The sequence below is a fragment of the Mesoplodon mirus genome (assembly GCF_964341445.2).
Source record: "Mesoplodon mirus genome assembly, chromosome: 6".
NCBI lineage: Eukaryota > Metazoa > Chordata > Mammalia > Artiodactyla > Ziphiidae > Mesoplodon > Mesoplodon mirus.
Window position 1 is genome coordinate 78,696,996 of NC_138982.1, and position 22,585 is coordinate 78,719,580.

Below are 22,585 nucleotides of genomic sequence, written 5' to 3' on the forward strand. Positions count from 1 at the left end.
TTATTATTCTCCCCATTTTACAAACAAGGAACAGACACAGAAGCGTGATGGTCAAACATGAGAAAGACGCCTGGTGGTAGGCAGAGCAGAGCTGATTCTGTCATCAACAGCCCAGGTTTCACCCGTCTTTCTGCACCACAATCCTTATCATGTGGCTAGAGGTCACCTAAAGATGCAAGGCTATCCTATCTGCAGGCCAGACGGGAAAGGAGCCTTCTCAGATACGTCCCCGCAGGCCCCAAGCAACTTCCTTGCGCGTCTCACTGGCCACTGGTCTGAAGGCCAGGACAGGCCCTGAGCAGGGCAAGCTGCCCCCACCTCACCCCCAGTGATGCACAGGTGCCTCTAGGAAGAAGGAGGGCAAGAATGGACACCCAAGAGGCAATAGTGTGTAGGCGACTCCTGGTCTGACACAACTCCAACAAGCTTAGGCAAAAACAGGGACTTTGATTACAAGGATCTGGGAGCGGGTGGCTCACGGAAGTAGAACGTAGTCAGACCTCAGGAAAGGGCTAGAACTGGGAACTGGAAGGCTGGCAGCGTCCCAGGGAGACTGCTCTCTCCTGCCACTGGTCTCTGACTTCTGCTCCTCTCCTCAGCCCACAGGAGAGGTGGAAGACAGCGCCCCCATGGGGCCATTAGTGTTCCAGGTTTCTCTGAAAAGACTGACTTGACCCTGGGGTTGGAGGTGGGAAGCATACACCCAAATGGCCAGGGAGAGCATCTGATTGGTCTGTTTTGACCACATGACTTCCCTGGGTGCAGGCAGCTATGGTGGGTGGGGGATAAGGTGTGTAAGGCTGCTGAGGGTCCACCCCTTTAACGCGTGGATGCGGGGGAGATCATTTCCAAAGATGGGGAATTCTTGGGAGTTGGGAAGTCAGGCCCCACCCCAAGGATCTAGAAAGGGTTCAAGAAGTCAGACCCTGTAACCCTCTCAGTGATGTGGAGGTTTACTGCCTCCTTTTTACACTATGGCAGCCCCTGCTCTGCTGGCATCTGCAGGCCCTGGTTCACGGATCCCTGGCCATCTGCACCCCATGCTCTGGCCCCATCCCTTGCCACCCTGTTCCTTCTGTCCCTCCTCTGTACCCCTCTTAGGGTCTCCTGGCTTCCTTGCCAAGGGCAGAGGAGGCCCTTGAAGGTGGTGGTCACATAGGCTGGGCAGGGCCCCTGTGGCATTGCTGAAGTCAGCACCTCCGCCACCCCGCATCCTCAGGACCAGAACCCTCACCAGAACAAAGGCTCTTCCTGTCTGCTCCCTAATCAGAGTCTGCCTGTCTCTGGGTGACTCTGGTCTGCGTGCCGCTTACGTGTCCATCGACTGCTCGGGCTCTCTCTCCCTCTTTTCTCCTCCCTCGCCTGAGCAGAGGAGATCGGAATCCAGGTTCTGCCCTCAGTCCTTCCCGCCCTCATTCCTGTGCCGTGTACCCTTCCCTTCTCCTCAAGCAGCAGATGTGCTGTGCTGGGGCCAGGTGGGCAGAGTGATATTAATCTAGCAATTATTGATTCAGGAGGGACTTGGAGGACATATTTACATGAAAACCATAATGTGAGCAGAACTTCTGCTGTGGAAATTAGGTATTTTTAGGCCTGGGGTCTGGGGGAGAGGAAGGGGCCTAGGATGTGCTCCTAATTCAGGCTGGGGGGACTCAGAATCTGGCCACGCAGAGGGCCAGGCCTGGGGACTCTGGGGGTGGCAGGGAGGCCTGAGAAAGAAGCGTAGGGCAGGGGGAGGGTTGGGAATAATGGGGGGAGGGCAGTTGCCTTACCACCTTCCATGTCCTGAGAGGCCAAAGGAAGAAAAGCCCCAGCTAAGGTCTAAAAAGAGTATGCTTGCATATGCATTGAACATTGACAATTAAGTGTTAATATCAGTCAGGGTCCCCACAGGAAACAGATGGCACACGCAAATTGGGAAATGTGAGGGCAGTTTAATAAAGGAACTGTTGACAGAGGTGTGGGAAGGGTTTGGGGAACCATATGGGAAGGCTCACTGTGCAATACCCTGGGGCTGATAACCAGGGGGCAGTACACCCCCAGGCCTGAAGGGAGGAAGTGGGGAGCGATTGTGGAAACCTGGAGGCCGAGAAGCTGCAGGAATGAGCTCTGACCTTCTGTGGAGAGATGCAGCGGCCCACTCTGCTGCCTCCTTCCTCCCTCCCTCCCCCTCCCCATCTTCTGCCAGTTCCCCCCATTGACCAGAGGGAAGGAGGCCCCATGCAGTCCAGACACAGAACAGGGAGGGGGAGGGAGAGTGGAGGAAAGAATAGAAGGCATCCACCGAAAGGGCACAAGGGGATTTCCCCAGTCCTCCCAGCTCCTCTTCTTTCAGGGCACCAGAAGAGCTCTAATTGATGCTCACTCTCTGCCAGGCACTGTTCTAGGCCTTTAAAAGGTAGGGAGGGAGACGCAAGAGGGAGGAGATATGGGGATATATGTATATGTATAGCTGATTCACTTTGTTATACATCAGAAATTAACACACCATTGTAAAGCAATTATACTCCAATAAAGATGTTTAAAAAAAAAAAAAAAGGTAATACACTCCAGTATCCATGGGGGACTGGTTCCAAAAACAGCACCCCCATACCAAAACCCTCAGATGCTCAACTACCTTATATAAAATGGTGTAGTATTTGCATATAACCTATGCACATCCTCTCATATACTTTAAATCATCTCTAGATTACTTATAATACCTAACGCAATGCAAATTCTATGTAAATAGTTGCTGGGAGCATGGCAAGTTCAAGTTTTGCTTTTTGGAACTTTCTGGAATTTTTTTCCCCAAATATTTTCGATCCATGGTTGATTAGAGGCAGAACCCACAGATACAGCCACCTGTAACTCCCTTAACTTTTACAACTGCTGAGGGAGTTGATATTGTTATGCTCACTCCCAATTGGGGGAAACTAAGGCAGGGAGAGGTTAAGTATTTTTTCCTAGAGTCGCATAACTGGTAAGGAGAAGGCTGGGATTTAAACTCAGGTTGACTGGCTCCAGAGGGTTGGCCTTGCCTGTTGATTCCTCACTCCCCCAAGGCCAGGAATCAGAGTCAAGGAAAGGAGATGATGGGCACCCAGGACAGGACAGCAGTGCCAAGCCCTTTGCAGCAGGAAGGACCCAGCTTAGCGCTGAGGAATAAGTTCTAGTGAGCAAGTGTGTGAAACATCGCTTCAGGGAGTAAGTTTGAGCCAAACCTCCCTCCCTGAGCAGAGGGTCTCTGCTCAGAGAGATGGCCAGGCTCTCCTGGGGAGGGACAGAGTTGAGCCTGAGAATGAAGGAATGAAAGAGGTGCTCTGGGGACTAATGACCTATGGGTGCAGGATGGGGTAGGGTAAGGGTGCATGGACGGTGTAGTCACTGGGGTACTTCTGAAAGCCTTGCAGCAATGCAGTGATAGGTTTTAATACAATTTCACACACAGGTGAGGAAACTTAAGAAGAAAATCATCCTGCTGTAGCTTTCCAGACCTTGAGTAAGTAGTGGCAGTAGGGAGGGAAGAGAGAGGAGGGGTTAGGAGCAAAAAGAGCATGAAGGAAACCCAGGGGCCTCTAGGGCTTGGGGAGGCTCATCACAATTACCTTTGGGATCACTTACCTGCTGGCCCCAGGACTCCGCCTCCAGTGGAAGTGATTCTGATTTGCTCCTATCCCAACGGGGAATCCCTGATCTAGTTCAACCTTTCACTTCACAAATAATGAAAGTGACATCAAAGAGGTCACTGAGTGGGTTAAGGACATGTGAAGGATGTGGGATCAACAGGGCTTGGTGACACATTGGATGGGCCGGGGAAGGAAAGAGGTGGGAACTGATTCAGAGGGTCTGGGTCAGGCTCCAGAGGAACCGTTGGGCAGCTCCATATTAGAAGTTTCAGGGAACCAACACTAATTTTTAAAAGGTTTTTAAATTTTTTATTGAATAGGTATTATTAAACATATTTAATATTCAAAAATGAAAATAAAATAAAAAGGTATATATTGAGAAGACTGGATCACCATTTTGCTACTTTTAAGTAACTTTTTTTTAAAGAATTAGTTTTGGTGTATTTTTCCACTGTATCGTAATGCTAATACAGCAAATATAAATATATATTCTTATTTCTACCCTCTTTTTTTAAAATTAATTTATTATTAATTTATTTTTATTCTTGGCTGTGTTGGGTCTTCGTTGCTGCACACGGGTTTTTCTCTAGTTGTGGCGAGCGGGGGCTTCTCTTGTTGCGGAGCACGGGCTCTGGGCATGCGGGCTCAGCAGTTGTGGCTCACGGGCTCTAGAGCACAGGCTCAGTAGTTGTGGCCTACAGGCTTAGTTGCTCTGCAGCATGTGGGGTCTTTCCAGACCAGGGCTTGAACCCGTGTCCCCTGCATTGGCAGGTGGATTCTTAACCACTGCACCACCAGGGAAGACCTCTACCCTCTTTTTTTACACAAAAGGTGCTATTACACTGTTTTGCACCTTTCTTTTTTCACTTAATATACCTGGAGATTCCTCCATAGCAAAATCTGGAGCAAACCCCCATTCTTTTCTGGAGCTGCATCATATTCCCTTCCAAAGACATAGCGTGGCTTATTTAAGCAGTCTCCAGTTGCTGGATATTTGGTTGTTTCCTGTCTTTTGTTATTTCAAAAAATACCACAAGGAAAAATCTTGTGCATAAGTCACTTTGCCTGTGTGCAGGTGCCCTTATAGTCTATTTCTGTTTCTTAACTAACTGGTGAAGGAGCAGATTTTACCTTTCAATTTACAATCTGTCACGGATGGATACTTATGTAAAATTCAATAAAAGCGAATTCCTTGAGGAGTGAATTGAAAAAAAAAATCTAGGCAAAATACAAGTCCACATATTTTGTTATTACATCCAATAGACATAAAAATTGCTCTGTCGGGCTTCCCTGGTGGCACAGTGGTTGAGAGTCCACCTGCCAATGCAGGGGACATGGGTTCGTGCCCCGGTCCAGGAAGATCCCACGTGCCGCGGGGCGGCTGGGCCCGTGAGCCATGGCCGCTGAGCCAGTGCGTCCGGAGCCTGTGCTCCGCAACGGGAGAGGCCACAACAGTGAGAGGCCCACGTACGGCAAAAAATAAAAATATTGCTCTGTCAAATTACTATAAAGGTTTTAAAAACCACTCTCCAAATTCATTTATCTTATCTCAGACTGGTCACAGCTTGTGGATCAGGCAACCGCTTTACTCCCTGGAATTAGGTCAAAGGGTAAATGCCTCTGTTGTTTTGCCAGATGTTGCCAAATCCCTCTCCATCAGATTGTACGATTTTGCCCACCCACCAGCAGTATATAAGAGCGCCCCTTTTTCCACTGCCTCACCAACAGCTGTCATCTCACTTGGGTATGTGCTAAACTGACAAGTGAACAACGATATCTCAGTCCAAGTTTTCATTTGTGTTGCTCTTATTATGAGTGAGAATAGCGTCATTCATGTTTTTAAGTCCTGTTTGTATTTATATTCTTTGCCATTTTTCTTGGATTGTTGGTCTTTCTCCTCTTAATTCTCAGGAATTCTTTGTATATTAGGAATATTAGCCCCTTGTCTCTGACATGAACAGCAAATCTTTTTCCCTTTCTTGTCATTTGCCTTCTGATTTTGTTTGATGTTTGTTTTGGGGAGAGAGGGAGCATGCAGAAGTTTGTTGTTTTTATGTAGTTAAATTTGTCAATCTTTTCTTTAATAGCTTCTGGATTTGGAGTCATGGTTCTCCACTCCAAGGTTATAAAGAATTCTGCCCACATTTTCTTCTAGTGTTTTTCTGGTTTTATCCTTAACATTTAAATCTTTCATCCAGTGGAATTTTTCCTAGTTGGTGTGAGTTATGGATCTAACTTTATCTTTTTACAAATGACTACCCACTTGTCCTAACTCCATTTATTAAAATCCCTAAGATACCACCTTTATCATTAAAATAAATTTTAAACCATTTGGGATCATAATAGAAAAAGCTCTATAATTTGTCAGTTTTGTCCAGGATACCATTACAAGGGAAATTAGCTTTCAAGATATGATCTATAACTTTACATTACTAGAGCAGAGCAAACTCTTATGTATTGTAAAAAAATTTAAATCTATTTAAACAGACAAACAAACAGATCCCGTGGGGCTACCGACAGGCACGGAGGAGATCGGGAGAGGTGGGCACTGCCAAGGGAGCGTGTGGTGAGAGTGAGTGTTTGCATTTCAGGTCTCCCCCCAGCCCGCCTCCAGGAGCTGGGAGTACAGAGGGGCCCACCATGGTGTTCCCGGGACCCCTGGCTATCACCCTGCTGCCGCCCAGCCTCACATTGCTGGTGGTGCACCTCGCCAGCTCCCAGGATGTCGCCAGTGAACCCAGCAGTGAGCAGCAGCTGTGCTCCCTGAGGGAACACCCCATCGTGGCCTTTGCAGGTGAGAGCCACTTCCCTCTCGGTCCTTTTTTGCAATGACTGTGTCCTGAAGGACTTAGGTGGAACCTCCGCAGGGTCTCTTTGGCTGTTGGAAGTCATTTCCTGTAGGGTACGGGAGACTCTTCCTCTGGGGATAGATGTAAGAAGGATGGGCAGCCATGGGCTGGAGGGATCTGATTTTAGTCTCCAGACAATTTGTTCAGGCCCTTCATCCATTTTTCCCCGGGGGAGGAGGTGGTCTTTCTCTGGAATTCCTTTGCTGGAGAATGAGGTTATGGACGCCCGGGGTGCTGTAGCCAAGGGTTGGTTGGTCATCTTGTGCTTCCAGCTCTTCTGGAAGCACAAGCTCTATTTCTTGGCTACCCTGGGAAAGAATGAAGCTGACTCACACATTAGGAAGTGCCTGAAGATCTCTGGAAAGGTTCCCTGTGCTCTAAGATGGCTGCAGGGATGCCCGTATTTGGCGCCTTGGGAGCCCCCAGGGAAAGGGGCCTTGATGACAAATAACTCCTTCTGTCAAGGGAGGGCATGAGAGTGTCTTATCATAGTCTTTCCCAGACTGGAGTTTGTGAATCGCTGGACATATTCTGAGGGGTCCATAAGTTCTCAATAAGTTTCTAAAATTAGTATATACATTTGATGATAATCTAAAAACATAACAAAACACAAATCCTGGAGCACCCTGCACATTCTCCCTCAACCTGTTAGCCAGTTTGGTGGTCACTGGGGGGTGTTAGGACCACATCGACACTTCAGGATCCATCACCTCCATGATGGAGCTCACACTGGGATCTGCAGATGTGGTCTCAGGGGTCCCCAGGTTCTTAAGTGATAAACACCCATCCTATTTCCTCTTCACAATAACGCTGGCAGCGAGGCAGGGCAAGGGCTGTCACCTCTGTTTACAAATGGGGAGGGCTGAGGTGTAGACGGTTGGAGCGACTTGTCAGAGCCAGGTTTCCATGTCTGCCTCCTGACTCCGTCCCGGGCTCTCCCCATTCCCCGCCGCAAAGGGACCGGGTGCTCCACCGTCAGATGCGCGGCAGCCCATCCTCTGTGATTCCACACAGCCAGCTGACAGGGGCAAGATGGAAACCAGAGTGGAGAAATGAATCCATAAGACCGAAGTGGGCATGGTATTCGGCGGGTGGGGAAGGCAGTATGGACAGGAGTTGGGGCAGCGAGGTGGGGAGGCTGGAGGCGTTTCAGATGTCTGGGATTTCCAGCTGTGGGCTGGCTCCTGTCTCGGGGAGGAGGGTTTCCAGCTGTCTTCTCTGTGCTGTCTTGTTTGAGCTGGGATCTGTCTTCGAAGGCTTAAGTGGATTAAAGCAAATTAGTAATGTCCTTAAATCTACAAAACGCACCCAACTTCTGATGGCTCCCGGAGGCTGTCACTGAAGGGAGGGACCAAGGAGCAGAATTCTGAGGGTGTCCTCCTCATGCCGGGGCCACCTGTGGCAGTTCCTAATGAGCCCTTTCTTTTCAGGGGCTTTGCTGGGGCACGGTTGGCCTGGCTGATCCTGGGGCCATGGACAATGGAAGGAGAGCAGGGAAATCCCTGTCACACAGCCAGGCTGATCTGTACTGGAACAAACTGGCTGGTGATGGGAGGAGGGTGGAGAGGTGGAAGATGTGTTCCTTGAAAGCCTGGCTTCCTTGACACCATTTCTGATCTTCAGCTGTAAATTACTTGAATGAAACTGACTTCCCACCCCGCCCCCTTTCAGAAGGAAGGAATGAGGCTCAGAGTGACATAGGCAGTTGACACAGAGTGACTAAGAAACCCCCTGAGCCCCAGATGAGCAGAGATGGTCCGTCATAGACTGACAGCCCTGGAGACGGGCGTCATCTCTGTTTTTCCTCCTCAAGCCTCCTGGCCTCCCCCAAATTCCCCCGTTCCCTCTTTCTGTTGGCTTTGGGTTTTCCTGTCTATTGGCCAAATTTTTCTTGGGCCCCTGACCTAACACCTGACCCCAGGCACGGAGCTGGACGCTGCGGGGCCTCAGAGGTGAAGAAGTTTCCTTTGAGTACTCATGTCCCTGTTGTTCCTTAAATGTCGCTCCCTTTGGTCCCCCAATGCAGTTAGTCCTGGATGAGGGCTGGTCCTCTTGTCTCCTCACATCCTTTAGTTCTGCTGGGCACAGACTAGGGACTCCATTCATGTTGGGTGACTGTGTTCTGGGTGATGCCGTGTTCCAGAGAAGCTGCCATAATCCAGCCCCGCACCAACCCCCAGCTTCCAGATGTTACATTTTACTTCTGACAGTTGAGTAGGCTTCTAACCCTGTAGCTGTGAGTTTCCCTCTCCCCTGACACCTGGCTGATCTGTGAATAACCCCTAAATACCCCAGAGGAGCTGCCAATTGCAGAATCTGACAGACATTTTTCTGTTTTGTAAGGTTAAATTTTCTCCTATGGGTTTCTTTTAAGGGGATCCACCTGTGTTTCTCTCCGGCCTGCATGTTATTCCTTTTGCCACAGCTTGGTCTTTCTAGGTGGCGGGGAGAAGCCAGTATGGAGTTAACACTGGCAGTGGTTAATCCACAAAGTGGGTAATTGAATTGACTATAATTAAAATCACAGGCACGTCATGGAGAATGTCATTTTTCTCTTAAAGTCACTGTCCAAAGCGTTCACTGCACACGGAGCTCAGAACGTGCTCGGTGTTTTAACAACAGCCTTCCCTCTGGTCCTCTTTGCCTGTGTAATAAGAGGAAGCTGGCTCCCTTCCAAAGACAGCTCCCCCAGGATCACCGTACTGTGCCCGCTGCATCTCCCCCCTTGCCCCTTCCCCCTTGCCCTTGTCAGTCACTTCGGGGTAAGGAAGAGGGACAGAAACTGGAAGGGACCGCCCCCCCTCCACCCCCACCTCCCACTGTCATCCTGGCTCCTGCCCTGTTTCCTCTTCCTCTCCCTTCACCCCAAGAAAGGGCTGGAATGAAGGCTGAGCTGAGCTATCTCCAGATGGAGTTTCTCCTGGTTTGCCGCAGACCAGTCATGCCACGTCTTCCCCTGTTCAGCTGCCCACATCTGGAATACCCCTGTCAGAATGGAAGAAGGGGATTAAAGTGCAAGCCAGTTGCTACTATTGGAGAGCACCCAGTATGCTGGGGATGGCAACCCCTCACACACACACACAGACACACCCCACCCGGAAAACAGATGAGCACATTCAGAGTGACAAAAATGTGCAGTATGAATGGAACACGAAGGGTGGAGAGAATATGGAACAAAATAAGATCAGGATGGAGAGGTTATAATCCAGGAAGGCTTCCTGGAGAAGGAGGACCCTTGGTTTAGTCTCTAAGGTACCATGATATCCTATCAGGATTTCTGAGAGCAGCCCTGAGGTCAGCTAAAAACCCAGCCTACCCGACTCCAGATCCACTCCTTATACCGTGATCACCCAAATGCCATTGCAACTTCGTGATGGTTCTTGCCAACCTATAGTCACCTGCTGAGGGCAGAGGCAGACACAAAGGATTTGCTTCATTTTGCTGCAGTTTTTCTTTCTTCTTTTTTTTAATCGTGCATATCACGGTTTTCTGAAAAACATCCAACTCGCAAAACCTTCAGTTCTCCAGGGAGCGATTAAGTGTTTGCCTGCCATGCAGAAATGAAGCGCTGCTTTTACTCTGTAGTGGAGGGATAATGAGCACTGATTTATTTCCCTTGGATCACACACACACACACACACACACACACACACACACACACACACACTACTCTGGGCCTTCTGGGAGCCAGTTACTAATACACTGTGAGGAAGAAATGTCAGGGCCTCCTCACATTCCCCTCATCTTTACCCTATCGGCGTGAAAGTTCCTCTGCCTCACAGCTTTCTCTCTTTACTGGTCAGTTCCCTCACATCCATGAGGAAGGGGCTGAAGGAGAGCTATTAGGGGGCTGTGAGCCAAGATGGGGCAAGTGGTTCTCCATTTGGAGGGAAAGTCAGCTGGGCACTCTTCCCCAGGTGTACCCTCTCCAGACCGCTGCCCCATCCATCCAGAGGGCTTCGAGGTCTCCTCTGCCCACCTGGTCCCCATGAAAGACTTTGGCCTTGGCTGGGAAGATCCTTCTTGGAGACAGAGATGGGCACTGCCCACCCACCCTCCATTCCTTCCACCTCTGTGGAGTCTTGTCTGAAAACCTGAGGCTTCTTGTACAAAAGGGAGTTGACGATTATTCATACATTCATTCAAATACTTCCAGGTGCTGGGCGGAGGCTAGAGATCCCAGAAGCAAGATTTTCCTTGTCCCCCAGGGCAAACTACCAGATTAGACACCCAGTGAGATAGGAGCTTTGATGGCAGTCAAGAAGAGGTCTATGGGAGCCCGTCACCTTGCGTGAGGGAGTCAGGGAAGGCTTCTTGGAGGAGGTGGGGTGGGGACAGGGACAAACAGGAACTGTTCCATTAAGGAAGAATAGAATTGCAAAGGTTTGCAGGCTCTTGTGGGATAGATCTGGAGATGTGGACTGTGTTCTGGTTGAGTGTGGCTGCAGTGGAGGGTTTAAGGGGGAATGTATAAGCAGAAGCATCATTCTTTCAGTGGGTCAGTGGATCACTATATCACTAATGTGCCAGGCATTCATTCTACTTGGGAGGACAGTGGGGCCAGGACCCAAAGGAGTTGGGACTTTTCCTGGAGGAAACTGGGAGCTATTAAAGAGTTCTAAGCCAGAGAGTGACATAACCAGATTTGCATTTTAGAGAGATCACTTTGTTGCCTTGTGGGAAATGGGCTGGAGGGGCAAGAGTGGAAGCCATGCCAGTTAGGATGCTGTTGGCACCAGTCCAGGCAAGAGATGATGGTGGCTTGGCTGGGGGATAGGGTGCAGAGGGTGAGATGGATGGATTTCAGAGAACGGACAGGATTTGCCAGTGTGTTTGGTGTGGCTGGTGAGGGTCTCGGGGGGTCAAGGATGATTACAGGCGTCCCTTTGCGCAGCTAGGGGGTGGGTGGAGCCCTTCTCTGAGCTAGGGAACAAAGCAGGAGCAGTGACACCACCCCCACTCCCTGTTCCCCAGCCAGCTGCTCACAGAGGTGGGCAGGCAGAACCCAGGTCTCCGGGGTGCCCCTGCCTCACTGCAGCCCTTCCGTTCTTGGGTCCGATGCTGGTACAGCTGGGAGCCCCGAGCCAACAGTAACCGAATGGCTGCTTCTCCCTCCCCCAGATCTGAAGCCATGGGTCTCTAACTTCACCTACCCTGGAGCCCAAGATTTCTCCCAGCTCGCTCTGGATCCTTCCAGAAACCAGCTCATCGTGGGAGCCAGGTAATGAGGTACAGGAGGGTTGGGGCCAGGACTGGGGGATCAATTCTAAGCGAATTGAGTGGAGGGAATATTATTTGGCATGACCCTCTGTGGGCAGACCCTCACCCTGGGCTCCTGTTCCACCCTACCAGGCCCTCTCTGTGTCTGAATGTCAGCCCCCCAGAAAAGGAAGCAGTGGATGGGTGGGTGGGGGGAGGTGGGAAGGAAGTGACCTTCAGATCTCAGCAAGCCACATTCCTCAGGGTCTGGCAGTTATTAAGGGCAGGAATGCCCGCTGGCAACCTCCTAGCCCCTGTCCCTGCCATCCTGCCAGGACCTACCTAGCTGGTGTCCTCCCCATGCAGAGAAGGTGCCCAGGAGCCCCCTGCTGGCTGGCTGGCTGCCTGCACCTGGGACATGGGACACAGGCCATGTGCTTCTTTTATGAAGGACCTCACCTCCCTGTTGCCTGATATCAGTTAGCCCCACTGCCTGGGTCTGGTATAATACACTCTAGGGAGGACTTGTAGAGACTTTACAGAGCGGAGTAGGAGGAGAGAGTCCTCACAAAATCATAGACTGTCAGCTCTGGTAGGGAAGGGAGCTTAGAGATGGTCTGTTCCAGTGGGACCAGAAACATCAGCAGCACTGGGAAACTTGTTAGAAATCAAATTCTTGGGCCCTACCCCAGACCTGATGAGTCAGAAATTCTGGAGGTGGGACCCAGCAACCTGTGTTTTAACAAGCGCTCCAGGTAAGTCTGATGCATACTGGAGTTTCAGAATCACTGGCCTAATCCAACTGTCCTCGATTTAAACATGAGGAAGCAGAGGGTGCAGTGGAGAAGGTGACCTTCCCAAGACCACGTAAGCAAGACGATAACAGAGTCTGGGGACGAGAACCCAGGTCCCCTAACCTCAGGGCTAGAGTTTTTTCTGCCAACCCACGTTACCACCTCCAACTGCACTGCTGTTTTTCAGAAGCTCTCCACCCCAGGGGTTCTGATTCAGCAGGTCTGGGGTGAGGGAGGATGGCCACTGGGTTGGATGCCTCCAGGCTCCACTGTGTAGCTGACCATCCTTGACTTCTGGGCTTTCCTGAGTGGCCCCACCCCTTCATTTGCCACGTGAAAAGGAGGCAAGTGGAGGACAGAGCTCTGGACCAGATGAGCTGCATTCTTGTCCTGGGTGATCTTGACCTGTGATCCTCAGTTTCCTCATCTGTAAAGTCCGGGTTATGTGATGCCGCCAACATCACAGGACTATTAAGAAGCTGGGGATGAATGCATTTTATTTTTTTAATTTTGAAATTAACTTATTACTTTGCATCAGTGATATGTGTTATGGGATAACATTCAGAAGGTACAAAAGTGAAATGCAGGGCCAGCCCGCTATACACCAAGCAGGACCCCTCACTGGAGGCGTGCCCTGTGGTGAGTTTGCATGTCCTCTCAAGAGTAATCTCTACATATGCAAGTATACAAGTGTGGACCTTATTTCCAAGCAAAGAGAATCATTGTTTTACTTTTTATGTTGAGATAATGGTAGATTTACGTGCAGTTGTAAGAAACAATACAGAGCTCGCATCCTTATATCCTTCATCCCATTCCCCCCACACAGTGGTAACATCTTGCATAACCATAACACAACACTGCAGTCAGGAAGCTGACATTAATGCCATCCTTCCGCCTGATTCAGAGTCCACCAGCTTTACATATGTAGTTTTTAGACTCCTGATGCCTTTGAAATAAGTAAGACAGAGAAAGACAAACACCGAATGTTATCATTTATATGTGGAATCTAAAAAATAAAACAAACGAATTAATAGAGCAAAACAGAAACAGACTCACAGATACAGAGAACAAACTACTGGTTACCAGTGGGAAGAGGAAAGGAGGGGGGCGAGATAGGAGTAGGGGATTAAGAGAAACTATTATCTATAGAATAAATAGGCCACAAGAATAAACTGTACAGCACAGGGAAATAAAGCCAATATTTTATAATAACTTTAAATGGAGTATAAGCTATAAAAATACTGAATCACTATGTTGTACACCTGAAACTACTGTAATATTGTAAATCAACTAGACAATAACTAAATAACTAAATAACTAATAAATAAATAAACTCCTGGTGCCTTTGCTCTGAACCTTGTGGAAGCATTTTGAAAGCTGCCATTCATTCTGCACCTGCCATGTGCCAGGCACTATTTTATGTACCAAATGTGTAGTAAAACATCTAAAACGTGTAGTAAATCAGGCACGTAATAAGTTGTGTAATCTTCACAGTAACCCCAGGCAGTAGGTTCTATGATTATCCCCATTGTATGGACCAGGAAACTGAAAGCAGGAGGGTTAAGTCACCTGCCTGCATGCACACTGCTCTTCCTGATACTCTTCTTCCCCCACATGGGATGAGGGGAGCCATACCTTTGCCTGGGTCCTTGAGCCTGGCTGTGCCCACAGAGAACCAGGGGAAAACCTGGACTGGGTCCCTTACACCTCTTACAGAAAATGAAGTGGGTCCTCAGCTTCTTCCTTCTCCCCCTTTCCCTTGGAGCTTCTTTCCTTCCTCCTTCTCTTCTCCCTGACATGTTCCCCCTTCTCTGTGACCCCCTGGGCCTCTGGAATTCAGGCTAGGGAAATTTTTTATTCATTTATACCCCGCCTTGTTGCGTAAGGGGTTTAGGATGGGTCAGGCTTCAGAGATTTCTCTCTGTTCTTATCTCCCAGAGAAGCAGACTTCCATGTTGTGATGAATGATTTTTGTTGAGATAAAAATGAATAAAGTGATGCAATGTTTCCCCTAATTTTTTAAAGCTGTGAGCAGATACCTGTGTTACCTGGGCAGACAGCTGGGGCAGAGCCTTAAGCTGGAGCCCATCCGTCCCCAGGCTGGGAGGGTGGGGGGCAGAGGAGGGGCCTGGGGAGGGACCTCAGAGACCTGGAGCCAAAGTCCCGTAGTGAGGCCCCCCAGGACAGAAAAGCAGCCGAGTGGGTCCTGGACCCAGAGCCAGAGGTGTCTCCTTCAGGCCCCTGGATTCATTCAGCAGGGCCTCTTTCTGGCCCACTCTACAACCTTTCCTCTCATTTCTCAGCACAGCTAAGGTAGGCCAGAACTTTCTTTTTTTTTTTTTTTTTTTTTTGCGGTACGTGGGCCTCTCACTGTTGTGGCCTCTCCCGTTGCGGAGCACAGGCTCCGGACGCGCAGGCCCAACGGCCATGGCTCACGGGCCCAGCCGCTCCGCGGCATGTGGGATCTCCCTGTACCGGGGCACGAACCTATGTCCCCTGCATCGGCAGGCGAATTCTCAACCACTGCGCCACCAGGGAAGCCCGGCCAGAACTTTCTAAAGCAATCATTCCTGAAAACTTCAGGAACCAAGAGGAATGGCCAGAAGAAGATGTAAGAAGGAAAGAAAATTCTTAGGGAAAACCCAAACTTTACATCTGTTTGACATTACTAAAGCCTTTCAACATGCGTCACACCATTCCTCTGTCTCCACGGCCCTGTGAAATAAGAATGACAGGCATTAGTTTCTCCATTTTACAGATGCGGACACTGAGCCCCTCAGAAGGTCCCCAACAAGTGGCTGAGCTGGAATTCTCCCTGCCTCTGCCACAGGGGCTACTCTGAACCTGCAATCACTTTCATGTGGCTCTCTGACCTGGGGGTCCTGCCACCCTCTGAGTCCATGCATAGGGCCTTGTGGCTCCAGAGTCCGTGCAAAGCAGTTTCAGCAGCGCCTGACACCATGAGCGCTCAGTAAGTGGGCGATAGTCATAGTAGTTATGGTATCATCATTATTATTATTTAAGGTGTTTTTTTTTTTTAATTAAGACTTTATTTATTATATATATGTATTTTGCGGTACGCGGGCCTCTCACTGTTGTGGCCTCTCCCGTTGCGGAGCACAGGCTCCGGACGCGCAGGCTCAGTGGCCGTGGCTCACGGGTCCAGCCGCTCCGCGGCATGTGGGATCTTCCCGGACTGGGGCACGAACCCGTGTCCCCTGCATCGGCAGGCGGACTCTCAACCAGTGCGCCACCAGGGAAGCCCAGGACTTTATTTTTTTAGAGCAGTTTTAGGTTGGCAGCAAACTTGACAGGAAGGTACAGAGAGTTCCCATAGACACCCCCGCCCCACACAGGCCCAGCTTCCTTCACCACCAGTAGCCTCCACCACAGGTGCATTTGTTACCATTGATGAACCTACACTGACACATCAACATCACCCAAAGCCCAGAGCTGACCTTAAGGTTCACTCTTGGTGGTGTACATTCTGTGGGTCTGGACAAATGTACAATATCATGTATGCATCATTAGGGTAACATACCTAGTAGTTTCACTGCCCTAAAAATCCCCTGTGCTCTGCCTGTTCATCCCCGCCGCCACCCCACCCCCTGGCAACCGCTGATCGTTTTAATGTCTCCATAGTTCTGCCTTTTCCCAGAATATCATATAATGAAATCATACAGCATATAACCTTTCCAAATTGGCTTTTTTCACTTAGTAATATGTATTTAAGCTTCCCCTACGTCTTTCCATGGCTTGATAGCTCATCTCTTTTTAACATTGAATAATATTCCATTGTCTGGATGCACCACAGTTTACCCACGCAACTACTGAAGGACATTTTGGTTGCTTCCAAGTTCTGGCAATTATGAATAAAGCTGTTATAAACATCCGTGTGCAGGTTTTTGTGTGGATATAAGTTTCCTTATTTAAGGTTTTCGAGCAGCCGGCTGATATGATGAAAGCAGTGTTTGAGGAGGAGGAATCTGGCAGCCCCGTGCAGGTTGCGATGTGGAGGAGAGGAAGCACGAGGTGGCAGAGGGGCCGTTTGGGCAAGAGGAGACAGGCTGGGCCAGGGAGCTGGCCGTGGAAAGGTCAGGCCCAGAGTCACTGACCGCAGGAGGGAGTGCGGGAGATGAGGAAGCAGACAGGACTCCAGGGGCCCAGGGCGTGGAGCCAGGACAGATGGCTGGCCTGTCTGAGGAGGGGAAGAGGGTCAGGGAGGTAGTCGAGGGAAGGAGGAAGATGACCTGCCTGAGTCCCCACAAGAGCTCCATGAGGCTTTATGTTGAACAGAAACAGTTTCCATGGTTGGGAAAGGGGTGTGGGAGGCTCTGCCCTGGGCCTGCTGGGATGGCGGGGAACAGAGACAGCGTGGGCTTTGGGAGCAGATGCATCTGGGTTTCAATCCCACCTCCTGCACTTACTATCTCTGTGATTTGGGCCATTTACCCGAACTGTTTCCTCATCTGTAAAATGGAGTTTTCTCTCTACTCCCGGCGTGGCAGTGCAGATTAAATGAGCAAATGGAGGTGAAGCTCTCCCTGGGGTCGGCCCACCGTCAGCCGTCTGCAGTCGGCACCCAGTCCTGGCTCCCCATGAGGGAGACCTACCTGCAGAACCAGCCTGACTTACCATCTCTGTTTCTGTTTTCACAGGAACTACCTCTTCAGACTCAGCCTTGCCAATGTCTCCCTCCTTCAGGTACATTTGCTTCCCTTCCCTGTAATTTCCCTGGTATTTGGGGGCTGGGGCCAGGGCAGCACAAGGAGTGAGATTCAGAATTCAACCCCCAGCGTTGAAAACAGGAGCCCTGAGTTCTTTTCACTGGCTGTGGACTCACACCGGCGGTCGGGGTAATGGCTGGGAAGATATTTGGAAGTGGGGCATGGCCACAGAAACATGGGGGCACACGCAGGGCTCCTGCGTTGTGAGGACAGGAGCTAGGTGCTCCTGTTTGCCTGGACTGAGGGGTCCCAGGACGCAGGATTTTCACTAGAACCAGTACAGTACTGGGCAAACTGGAACGGCTGGTCATGCTAAGTCCAGCTGCTAAATCCACAGGAGGGTCTCTGGGTTTGGGCCTCAAGGGAAAGGCTGACCCTGGTTCCTTTCTTAGCCTGGCCTGAGTGATCCCACTGTAGCTCAGCATTTTCACTGAGCTGCGACTGATTTGTTATCTGCTGCCAAGAAGGACTCCCCCAGCATAATTCCCTAAGTGCTTTGGGAGGCACTTTGATGGCACTCCTTGATCCAGAACATTTATCCCAGATTGAGAAACAGATGCCATATCATCTCTGCAGAGGCTGGACATTCTAGAGAAAGGAAGGCCATCTCTTTGTCAATGAGGGGAGGGCCTCAGTTCCCGTGTCCAGGGGAGGCTTGCTGGTCTCCAGTGTTCAAGTGTTCCTTGAGCACTTGCTGTGTATCAAAAGTGAGCTGGGGGAGGAGGAGCTATAAGACAAGCAGAGTCTCTGGCCGCTAGGGCTCACAGCACAGCCAGGAAAAGATGATGAGTGATACACAGAACCTAATTAGAGAATGGTACAAGGAGTTAGTCAGGGCCTGGGCTATTTGGTATAGTGTTTCACTACAAAGGGCAGTTGGGAAAGGGGAGACCTCCTTGGTGAGCTAGTGTGACCCTCTGGTCTAGTTTCTTCTAGCTGCACCTGGGTCTAGACCCCCAGGGGCCATTGCAGCTGGTGGCCACAGAGGAGGTGCTCCACAGGGAGCAGAAAAGGTGTGGCCATCCGAAAGGAGGAGCCAGGAAGAACTAAGGGAAATTGAAAAGAAATTCCATTCATCCATTTTTAATAAACATTAATAAATATTAACAAACATTTATGGAATACCTACTATATACTGGGTCCAATCCCAGGCATGGTACTAGGCATTTGAGATCCCAAGGTGAATCGGGCTCTGTCCCTTGCCTGAAGGAGCAAGCACATAAGAGATCATAAATGATTCCCTTTCCTGGATGGGACATGTTCCTGGGGCCTAGGCTGCAGCAAGGTGGAGTAAATTCCCAGAGGCAGCATCTCATGTCCTGCCAGCTTGGTCGGTCACAAGCAGCCCAGCCAGAGGCTAGTTTCCGAGTGACTTCCATGGGAAATGAAGCCAAGATGCCAAACCCTGCAGGTCAGGGCCTGGGGGCAGCCAGTGCAAAGATGGTCCAAAGTGGGTGGGAGGAAGTGGATCCAAGGGTCCTGCCTTATGCTCAGGAGGCAGTTGGCTTTTTATTAAGTTCCCATGGTCTGCAAATAAAAGTCTTCTGGGAACAGTAAAGTGGCCAAAGTGGGGAAAGAGAGACAGATGCACAGAAATAATGGCAGTGCTGTGGGAAGCATGTAAGAAGGGGTGCATGCCCTGTGCCAGGTGCCCAGAGGCATGAGGAACCCCCAGCCTCTGAAAAGTCTTCCCAGAGAGCTGCCCTTGGGCAGCAGTTTGAAGGATGGGGGTTGGCCAGGCAACTAAGGAGGAGACAAGGTGTGAAATAGCATGGAGCACTGAGGGAGGCAGTGTGGCAGGATCATGGGGTGGTAGTGGGATAAAGGTAGGAGATGAGGCCCAGGAAGAGAAAGAGGCTACATCACAGAGGGTCTTCATGGCTGAGCAGAGGGGTCCATATTTTATTTTGAAGGCAAAGAGGTATAAGCCAAGAAGTGGCATGAACAGATTTGGTGTTCAGATCACCTAGCCCAATGCAGAGAATGGATTAGCAGAGGAACTGGTTAGGAGAAACGGCAATAATCCAGGTGATTGATGGGGAGGATTGAACTAAGGCAGCAGAGTGGGGATGGAGAGAAGAAGGGAAATGATCTTCAGGTGGCAGAATCATACAGCGTCATAGCATCACATGGCTCCACAGAGCACCAGGCACATTGTCTTCTGTGTGAAGGTGACCCCTAGAGTTGGGAAGGTGGCAGCCCTGGAGGGCTTAGCGAAGGCTTGGACTACAGTGGTGCCATCTAGGTTTCTGGCTTGCAGAGCTGGGTAGCATAAATCAAGATGGAACTGGAGCTAGCCTGACTCTAGACACTGGTTCTCCCTTGGTTGCCCACTAGAATCACCAGAGGAGCTTTTAAAAGCACTGATGGGGGCTTCTCTGGTGGCGCAGTGGTTGAGAGTCCACCTGCCAATGCAGGGGGATACGGGTTCGTGCCCCGGTCCGGGAAGATCCCACATGCTGCGGAGCGGGTGGGCCTGTGAGACATGGCTGCTGAGCCTGCGCGTCTGGAGCCTGTGCTCCGCAACGGGAGAGGCCACAACAGTGAGAGGCCCGCGTACCGCAAAAAAAAAAAAAAAAAAAAAAGCACTGATGCCTAAGAGGTTCTCTTCTAGGGTACAGCCGGGCACTGGGATTTTTAAAGGCTCCCAGGTGATTCCTTTGTGCAACCAGATATAGGAACCACTGCTCTAGGATGTTAAGGCCTTTTTTGTAGATGCTGCCCAACTGGTTCGGCTTCCCCAGGTGTCCTTGACAGTTGACCTGCAGGTCCTGGGTCCCGTACCTTACCAGATGTTAGGACCCTCCGGCTTGATGCTGAGGCCTGGCGTTTGGTTCATTCTGCTCTGTGTGGATCTGGTCTCAGCCATGGGAAGGTACCTTCTGCCAGCCCTATCACTCATGATTGAGGCAGGGGCTGGGCCTCTGGGGCTTTTCTGAAGGCTTGCAGACCAGCCACAACTGCACCAGGAATTGGTTTTACCACCTTCCCATGGTGTCTCTTAGGGCCTGACTCCAGGAGTTCAGATTGGATTCTTTGTAACAGAACTAAGGAGCTAAATAAATACAATTCATGTTCACATCCCCACCTCTCCACCATAGGGGGAACCACCTAGCCACAAAGAGGAGGGAACGACAGAGAAGTTAGAGCGGGCTGTCCAGCATCCCCTCGACCAGGCAGGAGGCCGACCTCAGCCTCTGGTCTCCTGGTTTGTCCTCTGATGAGAAAGCCCTGCCTTTTGACCATGAAAGCTGGACTTCATTTAGCGCTCCTCCATTGCCCTGTCTGGGGCTTTGGGTTCCTGTTTATAAGTTTGCAGTCCACAGCATCTGCTATCACAATTGGCTCACAGCAACTAAGTGCTAAAAATGAACTGCACCCCTTTGCTGAAAAGAGGAGACAGGGTCAAGGCCTCCCCGCTCCCCAGCCCAGCTTCCTTTACTCTCCGTCTTGCCTGGTGCACACACGCAGTTATAAATCTCCATTACAGACAACTCATCCTCCCATGTGGCCCCAGGGTATGATTTAACCAAACTTAAACCTCAGTGCTTTATTGATAGTTTAAATAATTAACATCCCTTAAAGAAAAATCTAAATGCAAACAGTTTATGCAGACCAGTGTCCATTAAAAGGACTTCTAAGTACCTAACCCCTGTTAAACAATTTGTGTAAACTACTCTTCCTTAAGGAAAATAGAAAAACCCAGCTTCCTTCTCAAGTCTCTAAACAACAAGGGAGGAGAGATGCAAGTAGCAGCAGAGGGGGCAGAGTGTGTGCGTGCCTGCGTGTGTGTGCACACGCCCGTGCTTGCGGAAGGGGAGGGGAAACCAAATCAGCTCACCAGTGATTGTTATTTATCACTGTAACTTAATAAACTGGTGTGGGAAAGAAAAGGTGGCGAGTGGTCGACAGTGTCAGGGGGCTGCTGAATGATAAGCTTACTTGGATTGGTCAATCGGGAGCTCATGAGCCACCTGTGCCACAGCAGTTCCAGAGGATGACATGGCTGGAGGCCTAATTGCAATGGATTTATGATCTTGGGCTGCCACATGTCCTGCATGTGCAGACATGGGGACCGTTCTGCACATATGCATCAGGATGCACATGGGGCTTTGTTTGCGCCTGGGCAGATGGTGAGGCTGATCCTGAGCACTTTTCTAGTTGTCTCCACATTGTCCAAACTAAGCTGGCAGCTCCATAGTTTTTTGAAATCTAAACTCTGATGAGTGGTGGACTTAATGCTCAGCTGTTTTAGTGTTCAGCCATCGTCTCTGGTGTCCAGGGGAGCTGCTGAGTCTATAAGGAGATTATCCAATTCCTGGCTGTCTCAACTGCTTTCCCCATACCAGAAAACCATGCAGTTTCTCTTTACTAGAGATTGCCATCCTGGAATTTCTGGGACAGTCCTAGTTTAAGGCATTCTGCATGGCCGATTGATCGTACACATCTTATCTCCACTCCTTCACAAAATTCACTAAAAGGACAGTGAGAAATTTTAAAAGGTACAGATCTGCAATGACAGAGAGAACAAAAGAGATGTCAGTAGAGAAGAGATTAAATGTATTCTGGGAAGGTGGAAAATGGAGGGAGCAAATCATAACCAATTTAGTAGAGCAGAACAGTTTACAGAGGGAGATATGGCAGAGAAGCATGATGATTCCCCAGAAGGCCTCAGAAATTGGGGTGTTGGATATTGTGGAATGTGAGGATGAGGTACAAGGCTAAAAGGGGGAAATGGTTGAAATTATCTAAGTTGAGAGGTCAGAACCTGGATCTCCTGTCCCATCCCACACAGTAATCCCTTCCTCCATTTACCCCTCCCCCAATAAAGGGAGATTAAGACCCTTTTTTTCATTAAAAAAAATTTTTATTGAAGTGTAGTTGATTTGCAAAGTTGTGCTAATTTCTTCTGTGCAGCAAAGTGACTCAGTTATACATATATACATACTTTTTCATATTCCTTTCCATTTTGTTTTGTCACAGGATATTGAATATAGTTCCCTGTGCTATACAGTAGGACCTTGTTGTTTATCCATCCTGTATATAATAGTTTGCCTCTGCTAATCCCAAACTCCCATTCCTTCCCTCCCCTCCCCCCCTCCCCCTTGGCAACCACAACTCTATTCTCTTATGTCTGTGAGTCGTTCTGTATTGTAGATATGTTCATTTGTGCCGTATTTTAGATTCCACATATAAGTGATATCATATGGTATTTGTCTTTCTCTTTCTGACTTACTTTGCTCATTATGCTAATCTCTAGGTTCATCCATGTTGCTGCAAATGGCATTATTTCATTCTTTTTGATGGCTGAGTAACGTTCCATCGTCTATATATGCCACGTCATCTTTATCCATTCATCTGTTGTTGGACATTTAGGTTGTTTCCATGTCTTGGCTATTGTAAATAGT

The 22,585-nt window shown here is 49.6% G+C and overlaps 1 protein-coding gene across 1 annotated transcript in view; it reads left to right on the plus strand.

Moving 5' to 3' along the window:
- The window catches only part of SEMA5B (semaphorin 5B), a 121,478-nt gene that overhangs the window by 73,750 nt on the left and 25,143 nt on the right, over positions 1-22,585 (plus strand). Inside the window, exons 2-4 of the mRNA XM_082625339.1 lie at positions 6,200-6,402; positions 11,579-11,678; positions 17,109-17,154. Coding sequence (XP_082481465.1) covers positions 6,249-6,402; positions 11,579-11,678; positions 17,109-17,154 — 300 coding nt within the window. The 5' untranslated portion in view covers positions 6,200-6,248. The remainder of the gene's footprint in view (positions 1-6,199; positions 6,403-11,578; positions 11,679-17,108; positions 17,155-22,585) is intronic.